The sequence below is a fragment of the Gordionus sp. m RMFG-2023 genome, chromosome 2 (assembly GCF_954871325.1).
Source record: "Gordionus sp. m RMFG-2023 chromosome 2, tfGorSpeb1-WG-v2, whole genome shotgun sequence".
Lineage (NCBI taxonomy): Eukaryota > Metazoa > Nematomorpha > Gordioida > Chordodea > Parachordodidae > Gordionus > Gordionus sp. m RMFG-2023.
In genome coordinates this window covers 17010887-17024110 of record NC_088776.1, presented here as the reverse complement: position 1 = coordinate 17024110, position 13224 = coordinate 17010887, and the positions used below count along the sequence as shown (strand labels likewise).

The window sequence follows — 13224 nt, the reverse complement described above, 5'->3', positions numbered from 1 at the left end:
AATTTAATGATTGACATAGTTTATTTCGAACAAATGACATAACGAATGACGAATCACATATATTTTCTGGTAATATCTTTTATTGATGTTAAAATATTTCAATCCTAATGTACTTATCTAATAATTAGACTTGAATTTTAATATGAAACTTTTTTATAAATTTGCAACATTAATAAGGTTATATTTATTATAGCAAAACTAGATATCAATTTGAAGGAAGTGATATATTACCAAATAACCTCCCTTGTTTTCATAAAGCACTATATTTTTATATATAAATGCATATGACACATTGTTTAGGTATTACTTTATATTGTTTATGCAATGATATAAAAAAAGTAACTGAACTTTGATTCAGAAGTCAAACTAATTTATAGATAAATTTATAAAAAAATATAATATTTGCTAATTATCTTATAGTATCTCAAATTTTTATAATTATAAAATTCCACAAAAAATTAATTTATGATATATAACATTTATAATAAAAGGATGGGAATCAATAGGCCAAATCTGGGTTTCTTTCTAACAAATTTAATCATATACTCAAATTAGATTCAACAAAATATTCTCTTTTAAGTTCTCAATTTTAAAATCAAATCAACAAAAAATTACTTTATTTATACTATAACTTTATATTTTTTAATTACTCTATTTTCTATCCCATGTTAATTAATGATAACAAATGTTCTAAACAATAAATTTTTATCTAAATAATTAATGAATATTTTTAAAATAAAAATCATCTTGCTCACTCTTTAACACATCTTTCCCTCTTTATTAAATAAGCTTGGTTCTATATACCTTATTTTATTCATATTTCTCAATTCTTTGTTTATCCTTAACTCACTTGAACTTGATTTATTTATATAAGAGTTTATCAAGTTTACTTTTTATCTTCTTGGTCAGAAACAAGCGCTTCCTTGAATGACAAAAGATGATTTATGGAACATTTTAATTCCTTGCACCATTTCATTCCTCATTTTCATGATGACATTAATTTTGATTATGTAATTTTGTCTGCTTTCCATAACTTTAATGATTTTCTTTTTCAACAGAATTACAAAATAGTGAAAACCAGGATTTCTCTATTATTTTCCCATCTTTCCTTCTTTTTTTTGCTGATCAAATGACTTCTCCAGAATCATGCCCTGATCTATGATTGTTAATTAACTCAGATTTACATTCTAAAAATAAATTTTTAACAAAATAAATAACATATAATATATATAATTTAAATAGGAACAAATAATTATAATATATTTTTGTAATAAAAGTTTGAGATACTTATAAAAAAACAGACATGGATTATTTTAAAATCCAAAAAAATAATTAAAATATTACAATATGTTGGATCTCAATAAAATAATTAACTATCATTCAATTAAAAAAATTGCAATATTATTTATGATAATTATTATGACTACTTTTTTTATAAGTTGACAATTTTATATAATGAAAATAAACCAACAGCTGAAAATGTATTGAGAATAGTGTTGTAAACGGCTCATTTTGAGCCAATTTTTAACAGCTAACTCATATCCAGAACAATATTGCCTAAGCCTCAAGATTTCACTAATTGATATCTAGACCTTTGTGCCATCTACAAGCAAAATCTTCAGGCTTGCATAATATTATTCTGGATAAAATATTGAGTTAGTCATATTTTTAAAAATTGGCTCAAATTGAGCCTTTTAACAACTCTAATTGAGAATGAGTTGGAATTTACCTGATCATTTAAGTTTTTTCTTCTAGTCAAATGGAGGGGTTAGGCATTTCATCTCAAATCAATTACCACACAGACCTACCTCAATTTTGGGAAAAATTGTTGGTACCAAAGTTTAAATCTGCAATGGTGGTTTTTTTTCATGCTCTATAAGTTTTAAAAGTCTTATTAAAAATTATAATGATGTAGAATATGAATTTAAATATTCTGAAAATGGATAATTTAAATATAGGCTTGCACTTTTTCACACACATTATAACAATTTTTTTTTCTAAAAATTCCTTTAATTTTGGATTTTAATCTAGCATCTATCTCAAGAATGTTGATATAGTTATCAGTATTAAAAATTTTATGACTTTCATGGGTTTTGTTTTTTAACAAGATTGATTGGGGTATTATAAAAAATTCAAATATTTTGTATGTTATTAAATATATAAAAACAAATTTGAAATTAGATTAACTATAAAAAAAGATTCTAAATCTTCAATTTTTTTTAACCTTTTATAATGATTTTTTCTTTTCATTGATTATAAGAAAACAGAAGAAAAAAATTATTCCAATTCTCAACTTTATGCATCCTTTAATTCATGATTTATTACTATTTTTATTTTATAAATTATTTTCTATCTATATCACCTGATAATAAAAATATTAAGGGAATTTTTGCTAAGATTTTTTTATCAATGATCATTTCCTTAAAAATAAACTTATATTCTGATATAATAAACATAGCTATTTAGTACTATTCACAGAGGAAATAAAACCTGGCAGAATCATTTGTTTTTTTAACATTAATAAAATTTAAAATATTTAAATTTTTTATAATGTCCAAAAAACAATACCCAATATGAATATATAATAATTCTTATGACTGATAATTATATCAACGAATAGATGCAAAATAAAATCCAAAATTGAAGAAATTTTTAAAAATAAATAATATTATTATATGTTAGAATAAACACAAGCCTATAATTATAGTATCCGAATTGGGATATGATATGATATGTGAGAATATTTTCATTGAGATTCTAATAATTTAATTTTAATATTCGTAATTCAATTGAGATAGTAAAAAAATATTTGAATATTATTCTAATAAAATTTTTTTAAATTTTTTCATATACATTTGTAGTTATTCATGATTATTTTTTATTTTGGGTTTGGACTAGAAATTAATTTTTTCCATGATAGGCTATTTTTATTATCTATTTGAATTTAATAAGTGATGATCAATAAATCATGGTTTGATTGTAATTTTGTTCATATTCGATATTTTTTATAACATAAAAAAATATCTTTTTTATATTTTTATTTGGAGTTGGGTAGTGAATATTGGTTTAATTATGTTAAGGTTGGAAATTGTAGGAAAAAAATCTGGTTAGGTTAAATCTGAAAAATGTTTTGCTTCCTGCACAAACTGTTATAATAATTTTAAAGAAAAAGAAACCTTCTTAGATTTTTAAAATTATATTTACATATAACATTATTTAAAAAATAAATGGTTATGTTACTTAATTTGTTATTTACACTTGGTACAAAATCGACCCTTTTTTATAACCCCTTTCTCTAATAAATTAAGTCAATTCAAATTTTATATTTATAACAGTCTATAATTGATAATTAGAAGGAAAAATCTAATGTATAATTAAAAGTTTAAAATTGGATCTCAATTTTTTTTGCTGCTCATTTACAATTTTTGTAATGATTTTTTTCAATTAGTGTGGCTGCTTTATTTTCTCAGAAATATATATTACAGATGATGCTTGAAAAAAAATTTAAAGATGGTCATGGTGTTATATATATCAACATTTCAATACAATAAAAATCTCCCATTGTTTAAAGCCATTTTAAAACATTATAATTAATTTATGAGTATTATCATGCATATTGATATTAAAAAAAATTAGGCCATCTAAACAAGTCCCTTTTTGCAGTTTTCTAGTGTTTCCAGCAATTTTTTATAAAAATTTCCAAATAAAGGATGTTAAGTTAATTTTTGCATAATATCTATGCCACTATTTAATTGATTGATGGTAGAGATCTGCAATGGGCGGCCCGGTATCCCGCACATGGGTCAGACTGGGCCAGGTAACGTATTTGGATCGAACTTGCAATAATTAGCCCCCAGCGCTCTTAGTAGAGAATTGAAAAATATTCTAAAGCTTAATTTAGTTAAAATAATATGTTATGTTTTATTTTGCTTATAATTTTAATGACTAAATGACCCAGATTGATCATTCATTCATGAATACAATTTCTTTTTCATACATTTTGTGTTAATTGCTAAAAAAATCGCAAAACCGAAATCATCATCTATCATTATTTTTCCACCTGTTATATTAATTTCAAAAAACCAGGCCGGGAAACCTTAGTAAAAAATTGAAACTAGCCGGGCTTGAATATTTGCTCTTGGTCGACCTCTAATAGTTAATAAAAAAATGGTGATTAATATATTTAAACGACTGAATGTATTGCTGTAGTTTTTAAAAATATTTTATAATGCAAAAAAAAATACACTTCGACAAATTACTATCTTATTTTGTTTGGAAATAAACATTGCAAAACGAGTGTTTGGAAGTGGCTTTTGGCATATTTTATGAATAAAGCTTCTCCCTTTAAAGCGGATTTCCAGGTTTACCCGGGTGAAAGTATTTTCCCTCTCAACTCTCTTCTCCATTTTTTTACGGACCAGGGAATCGCTATTATAAGATTTACTTTTCTCATGTTATTCTTTATCACCTTCATCCACGTCATCTTGAGTCTTCCTCGATCTTCTTACTTATATTAAGGAGCACTCTTTACCCTCTTTCATAACATGCCCAATTTATTCTCGTTCTCACTCCAATCGCTTCTATTCCAATTTTTTTTACAATTCCTTGCTTGTTTTTCTCTATCTCAGAGATGCCCCACAAATCCATCTAATCATTCTCATCCACATTATTTTGCTTCGCCACATTTAGCTCATGTTTCACCTCTATAGACTGCAATTTCTCACACAGCTTACTTAAACCTTTCCCGTCAACTTCGGAGAAATTTATTTGTTAGAATAGTCCATATCTCCCGGAACTTCTTCCAAGCATATTTGATCCATGAAACGACTGCATAATCCACCTCCATATACATTTAACATGGAACCCAAATAACAAATCTTTCCCACTTTTTTCCAAGGTTGGTCGTTATCAATATCCAATCAACTTTCTCTAAGTTATCATAATTATGGTCAGATTTAAAGCTAGCTTCAGATTATTTTTTATCACTATATCCTTTATGAATAAATTTTATTAAAAATTTTTTTTACACAAATTACTTTTTAATCAATTATATTTCCTTTAAAATGATTTTAAACTATAATTTTTTTTATATGTTCGTGCATGTGCCGATATTAAATATCAGAACTGGATAATAATTACCGGTTTTAAAACGGATTTGGCTGTTTTAAAAAAACCGATTCGATCATATATTATTGTTTTGGGTTATTTTATTAATTGTACATATAATTACAAAATATATTTTTTTAATTTTATACATAATTATAACCTTTATGGTAATAAAAAATTAAATACACTTAATCATTCTTGATAACATGCCAAATTTCGCCTTGGTCACGAGAACGGAGAACCTTAAAGTTTTTCTTGTTTCGCCCATAGTTTTGTAGTTATTTTTTAGAAATTATTAATTTTTCATGAAATTGGTTAACAAAGACAATCTAGAAATCGGATCAATCGTATGAATATAGGAAATATCGAATGGTATTAATGTAATTCTTTTTATATCGGCACGGCCATATTTTATTTCATTGATTAATTATTGAAATTATTAGAAAAATAGCAAACGAGCAGTATGAAAAATATTTGAAAAAAATTTGAGCTCCTAATCATTTTAAGAATTTAATCTTCAATTATAAACTGGATATAAAAAAATTTGTTTTTTCCCCTAATCTTCAATCCTTTATCGTTTGACAGCGAGAAGGTATAAAAAAGGTGAATTTAATTCACATTACCTCATTATAATTACGAGCCAAAATTTTTTTAATAACTAGGACATGACGCGCCTAAAATTTTTTCGAAGCCGAGTATCACAATTTTCTTGCTCATTTGTAATAGAATGGCTAATTAAACTGCCTAAATTTTCGATGAAAGAGTATTGCAGTAAGGACTTCATATTTTTATTTTATGTTAGATATGCTCTCAGTTAGAAACCTAGACATACTACAATAAATCGAGGTCAACAAATGAATGACTTGCTTATTATCAATGCCTTGTACATATAGATATATTCACTCATACGAACAACTTTTTAAAGTCTGTTATAATTAATTTTAATGCGAACCACCTCCTTTTTTACTGTTTTGCGCCAGCGACTTACCACCCTCTCTTCAATATCTTTTTCCCTTCATTCATCTTTTGATTCCTTCTTAAATTGTGGCCCCGTTACTCGAACACTTATTTTACTCCTACTACTGGGACATGCTTGCACCTATTACCGGCCTCTATACGAATCATTATCACTGACACCTGTCCTCTCTGCCCGTGTTTACGCATTCATAACACATTCCCTCATAGAACCTAGATTTTTCTTACTTTTTCTCGATGCACTTGCTTTATGGGTTTCGGGTAAATTGGTGGAGCCCGTATGGGGTTCAGCTCGACTATTAATATTTTATTTCGCAGTCTCAGTGCTTACTAGCATGATAACAGGCGCTCTTAACCTCCTGGCATATGGACTTGTGTACAAAGACGTAAGCCTTCTTTTTAACATCAGGATAACTGGTCTTGCTGCCTTTTTGGCCGGTCTTTCTGTTGCCGTTAAACAGATAATGCCAGCTCATGTATTGATACCCCTAAAGATTAATAGCAGCAGTAGTGGAAACTTCATTAGGAATGCTCATCTTCCCCTATTATTACTCTGTATTACTTTACTGCTAAAATTAGCCGGAGTTTTTAGATATCGGACTGGCCTTGACGAAAAAGATGGGGGCGCCATTCTTGTACGGTACGAAACTTGCCCTTATCCTTGTATGTTCGGTGTGGGATTATTGATTAGCTGGATTTATTTGAGGTTTTGGCAGAAACATGGCAATGGAACTAGAGGCGACTCCGAAGAAGCATTTTCTTTTGCTAGGTTATTACTCATTTTTTTAAAAAAAATAAAAATTGTTTGTAAGAGGGAATTTTTTTTTTAATTAAAGCAATTATTTTACATTAAATAAATTTAATCGGATGTAATTTTTAGTTTCTTTATTTATCTAACATTGATGTTTCTAGAGCCCTATACGGATATTGAGTTTTAAATTTTATGCTCAACCGATGGCCCGAACTATTATTTTATAGGCTTCCATTCGAATTAAAAAATTTAAGTTAAATTTTTTAGGAAATCGAGAAAATATAAGCACTTATTCGATTTGAGAGAACCTTTGTTGGATTTTAAAATATCCGGCCAGAACATCTATCTAAGTCATCGAGTCCTATCATACAGGGCTCTAATATATATGTGACTCTTCAAATTTTAATTTCGAAATTTTAACATTTTTTTTAGCTTTTTTCCTACCTTCATTCAACCTCCTATCGTTATATTCAGCAATTTAATATATGGGTTATTTGTTAAACTACGATTATGTAAAAAGATCAACGTGATTAGGAAAATCAATGATGCATCATCAGCCTCGATTGTTATAAATTTACCAGGAATCGATACCCACGACGCGGAAAGGAGAAGGTTTGATATATTTCAGATAATTGTTCTAAATTATATCTCCAAGCTGAGATTTTCAAAGCGTATATAATTTTAAATAAATATTATATCTCTTATAAAACATAAAATATTTTTTGGTGTTATTTATTTTTGAAAAGTTATTGCAAAGAGATCTACAAATCACGGCGGTTAAAAAATTTAAATATATTACATTTTGTCAAATAAATAGATATATTTAAAAATTCTTACAAGAAACTAGGCGCTAATATTTTTTATAAAAATTTTTTTTTTTTACAATTATTAAATTTTTCTATATTTAAATAAATTCGGGTCGGGCATTTTGAGACAATAAAAAAAATTTGTTCATGATTGTGGCGGGCGGGATTTTTTTTTTAAAAGTATTTTTTGGGCCGGGCTTGAAAAATTAGGCCCAATGCAGGTTAGTAATTGTAATAGCTAAGTTTATAGATACATTTTTTAAAAACTTTTTTTTATAATTAAATTATCCTTTATTATAAAAAATATATTTTTTAAATATTTCAAAGGCCGCTTCCCACGGCATACAAACATGAATAATTTAATTTCTAAAGCTCTTAAAAGGGCCAGCATCCCGAATACTCTAGAGCCTAATCACTTATGCCCAAGCAACAAAAAACCCGGGCCTTTCAGTAGCTTGGGATTATTCGATTTTTCGGCACGTTCCAATAGAAATGCTCAGCACTTAATTCCGTTAAGACATCATAACTATCCCACTTAATATCCTTGGGAGAAAATTAAGCGAGTTCTACAGACTTGTTAGACGAGAAAAAAGCCAATAGATTATGATAATTTTGATATAAAATTTTCTGTACTTTAAAGTTAAACCATTTTTCTTTTTTGACAAGGAGATAATATAATTTGATAAAGTTGATTGTGGTGCCTCATGTTGAAAATTAAATTATCCACGACGAGATAAAAAGAGAGGATAATTACATTTTCTTAAACGTCAGGAAACCTAGAAATAAAAATGGTAGATTACTTATAATCTATTTAATTTGTTAATTTATAAAACCTTTCTAAATTACCAGCATTAATTCTTCCTTCAAAGACTTACAAGTTGCAACTAGTATTGTTAATTATTATTAGATTTAAAGATAAAAAATCTAGTTAGGCGAATATCATTATTCAACAAATTAACAAGCATGAAAATAATTTTTAAAAATTATGCATTAAAGATGTTTTGATTACATATTCTTAAATACTGCGAAAGATAAGACATCCAAATTTTAGAGACAGAGCAACTAGAGAATAGAAACTCATTCAAATGAATATTTTTACAAATATATTATAATTCAAATGAGGTATCAAAAAATGAGAGTAACACATATTAGTCTCATCTCAGATATTTTTCAACGATGAATTAATATTTGACTTTTGTGGATTTATGAATTATAGACCATTTGAATTAGAATGTAACAATAAATTATTTAATTATACTTTAGTATTTATATGAATCTCTTTTAAAAAAATAATATTTAGCCAGTTGCGAGGAAAATAACAGAAAGTATTATTAGAGCTTAAAGAAATTAGGACAGTTTTAAATAGAATGTAGCAATTAATTATTTAATTTACTTGTATTTTTATGCAATCTTTAAAAAAAAATGATATTGGGCTAGTTGCCATGAAAATTGCAGAAAGTATTTATTAGAGCTTAAAGGAATTAGGGTAGAAGAATATTATATGATAAATTTCTCAAATAAAGTACTCTTGATTTATCATCTTACATAACTAAAATTATTTTCTATATATTAAAATTATATATTTTGCCCACTATATCCATTAGCGCCTGCACAAACAAAACATTTTTTATGGAAAATCTTATATAGGAAGTACTACCACAGAAAATAATATATTATGGTACTTCTTCTAAATTAGCATAAATATTAGGGATGTACCGATATTTTTTATCGGATTGGATCGGGCCGATATTTCACCTATTATAAAATATCGGTTATCGGCCAATATTATAAAATTTGCCGATCCGATATAAAATGGCGTCTTAACAAAAATAAAATGTTATAAATTTTTTAAAAAAGGTTATATCTAAAATCATTTATTTTTATAAATAAAATCGAAATCTATATTTTTATAAATAAAATCGAAATCTATATTTTTTTAATAATAACACTGTGTGACAAGAAATATGGGAGAAGAAAATAAATACAAGTTTTGGTGCAGAATTTGACGCTGAGTTCTAATCCGTTTTCCCTACACGTCAAGTTTTAAAAATATTACCGTATAAAAACAACTTTTCGAAATCTCAAAAATGGTAAAATTTAGGTCTTTATACGGATATATTTTAAAAAGTATCGAATAAAAATCCCTGAAAATTGGTGATAGTGTTAAACTTATATTTCTTTATAAATTTACTAATTTTTATAGATGGTTTTTGAGAAAAATGGTAAAGAATTTTGTTTTGGGGGTCTTAAGTTTTCAATTTAAATTACTATCAAAATGATTAACTTTAGAAGATAAATTTTATATAATTTTGCTTCAAATATGCTCAAGATTATATATTAATTCTAATTATGTTTCAAAAGTACTCTATGCCATGAAAATTCAACCAAAATCTATAAATTAAAAAAGTCGGTACAGATATTTTCGAACTTTTTAATTTATACACTTTTATTGAATTTTCTCTGCATAAAGCATTTTTAAAGCAAAATTAAGGTAATATTTATCTTTTTTAGTTGTATTTAGTAATATATTATGCATTTATGATCAATTTATACCAAAATCAGATATCTGTACCCACTTTTTTTAATTTGTACTCTTTTTGAATTGAGCATTTTTGAAGCAAAATTCATTTAAAATGCAATAATTGGTAATTTTTCATATTTTATTAATATTTATCTTTTTTAGATGTATTTAATATTTGTTTTTTAATCAATTTATATCAAAATATATGATTTTCCAATGGAGTACCTTGAACCAGTAGTATGGGCAATAAATAATAATGCCAAATAACGAGTAGGAAGAAAGGAGAAGAATTATTTTTTTTCGCGCTTAATTTTTCATAAATTTTTTTTTAAAATAAATATTTTAAATGTAAGCTATATTAAAAAAGATTTTATAAATAAAGGTAAATTTAAAAAATATAGGTTGTTTAAAAATTGAGTAAGGTTTTATAAAAAAAAATGTATAATAATAATAAGGAAGGTTTGCTGCAAAAATTAAGATATTTTTTTAGTTGTAGGGATAGTGATGTTAAATGGCTCGTTTTGAGCCGATTTATAAAAACGGCTAACTCGATATTTTAGCCGGATAAATATTTGCTAAGCCTCATGATTTCGCTAATAGATGTCCAAACCTTTGTTCCTTCTACAAACAAAATCTTCATGCTTGCGTAATATTATTCTGGATGAAATATTGATTTAGCCGTTTTTAAAAATCGGCTCAAAACGAGCCGTTTAACAACACTATGTAGGGATCATTAGAACCAAAGTTATAAACCTTCAAAAAGTGCTAAAAATGACCTTTTTGGCCACTTTAACCTTAAATAAAAAACCTGACGTGCTAGAAAAAAACTGACAGCGGATTTAGAATATGCATAAAAAACTGTCTTAAAACTTGTTTATTTTATTTTCTCCCAAAAAATCAAGTCGAAATTTGTCACACCGTGTAATTAATTAATAAACATTCTGCCATATTGTTATTTTTTTGCGCATTCTGTTTATAAAAGTGTGCGATAATCTCTTCAGAATCTGTTTTTAGTGAAGCTGGTGATATTGGGAGATCGGTACACCCCTAGTAAATATGAATTTCACACTATGATAAATGCTATATAAGATATTATTAGTTTGACAGATATAACATATTTTTTGTTATGTGGAATAAATGATTATAAAAGTTTACTTTACACACAAAATTAAAAAATTAGCTAAATCACAAAGGAGATCGCATATTTTTACGTAAATACCTTGCTGGTATTTATTGTATAAAATATTGTTATGTATTAATCTAAAGATTTCAAATGTCTTAAAAATGGGGTTCGGTTCAGATATGCTGAACCTGGGTCCACTATAAACAAATATCAATCGAATGAAATATAGGTAAAAAACAGTCATCAAGTAAGGACAATTATATATTAATGCATTAGAAGTAGTAATGTAAACATAGTTTAAATACCCTGGAAAATGATTTATTTTAAATTTTAAATAACTTTTTCCTAGTGGGACTCCCAATTTCATTTTTACTTATCAACTTACTACTATATATTTTCTCGGTTATTTAAGTTCGTTATATTGTAAAATATGTTAAAATTGAATTCACATTTTTTAATATTATACATTAGTCTATTTCATGCTTATGAATTTATACATTCTTAGTTGCGTAAGTAAACTAGGAGCAGACCATTAGCAAATTATAGCTAATAGATTTTGTTAATGTTAGACAGGACAAATTTGAAGCTTCTTATATAGGCGGAACGTAGCAAATTAGACTTAATTTGTGTGAATTTAGTGTGCATGTGGAATTAAAAAAAGGCGATTTATCATGCCAACTCATTTTTTAAATAATATAAAAGCTATTACCCCTTCTTTTTTTTTATAAGGAAAACTGTAATGAAAATACGACTTTAAAGTCGACCCAGCTGAGCAAATGCTGGCCAAAGGTCAGCAAAAAGTAGGCATGGGTGTGAAGTCCCCCTTCTTCATAAAATAGACCACTATAATTTGCCTGCAAGGTCACAACATTCAGTACCTAGTGTCTGCAAGACCCCTCGAAGCCCCGTACAATACGGAGTTTTTTGTGCCAAAATAAAAATTCCGGGCCTATTAGACTTTCTAACCAGGCTCGGACCAAATAATTGAATTTACAAGGCTATGTAATTATAAGTTAAAAAATAAATAAATTTTATTAATTAAATAATATATAACTGTTTAAGAATATGAAATCATACGAAAATATAGTGGCAGATTAAAAAAAAATTTTTATCAACAAAAGATACTTGTTATAGCCTTAAAAATGCCCAATTTGAACTGATCTAATATCAGATAAAAAAATCTGATTTTATTTACCAAATATAGTGGCAGATTTAAAAAAAATTTTTATCAACAAAAGATACTTGTTATAGCCTTAAAAATGCCCAATTTGAACTGATCTAATATCAGATAAAAAAATCTGATTTTATTTACCAGCTGTCAATTTTCGAAATTTATTATGCATATATGTAATTTAAAGGTGCAGGAGTGTATTCACGAATCAAAGATAATTTAAAATCCTTAAATTTACCATTTGTAAAATTAATTCTTATTTGCACTGCACATTAAAGCGTTACATGTCATTTTTTCGCCTAAAAATTAGATAATCTTGATTATCATAAAAAAAATGCTCTTTAATAACAATAAATTATCTGTGTTTAAATATAGGTTAAAAGCTTTGAAAGCTCTAAATGAACGAATGACGAAAACAAATCCCTCTGACCCCAATGCCAAATGGCCATCTTTAGACCACGAGAATCATCAAGCTATAGAAATGCAATCAATTATAAATCATATCGTTCAACCTTCCTCAGGTGAAAACGTCGAATCTACCCCAACTAATATAATCACATACACATCAACAAATGATTCTTGATTTTTTTATAAATGGTAATGGCATGTATATTTTTTGAAAGTGATATAAATTATATTTATTTATTATCACAATCATTTTACACTTTAAACGAATAAAAATTTGAAGAAGTATTTTTTTAAAATTAATAATATGTATTTATCAATGTAATCATAAACTACGAGATATAATATATATTTTATTCACGATTT

General features: G+C 26.6%; 1 protein-coding gene across 1 annotated transcript; it reads left to right on the top strand.

Moving 5' to 3' along the window:
• Nucleotides 1–13150, top strand: LOC135923273 (transmembrane protein 115-like). The gene is made up of 4 exons (XM_065457936.1): nucleotides 1–69; nucleotides 5909–6850; nucleotides 7265–7444; nucleotides 12829–13150. Exons 2-4 carry the CDS (start codon nucleotides 6051–6053, stop codon nucleotides 13034–13036), a joined length of 1188 nt encoding a protein of 395 aa, XP_065314008.1. The 5' UTR covers nucleotides 1–69; nucleotides 5909–6050; the 3' UTR covers nucleotides 13037–13150.
• The last annotated feature ends 74 nt before the right edge of the window (nucleotides 13151–13224 follow it).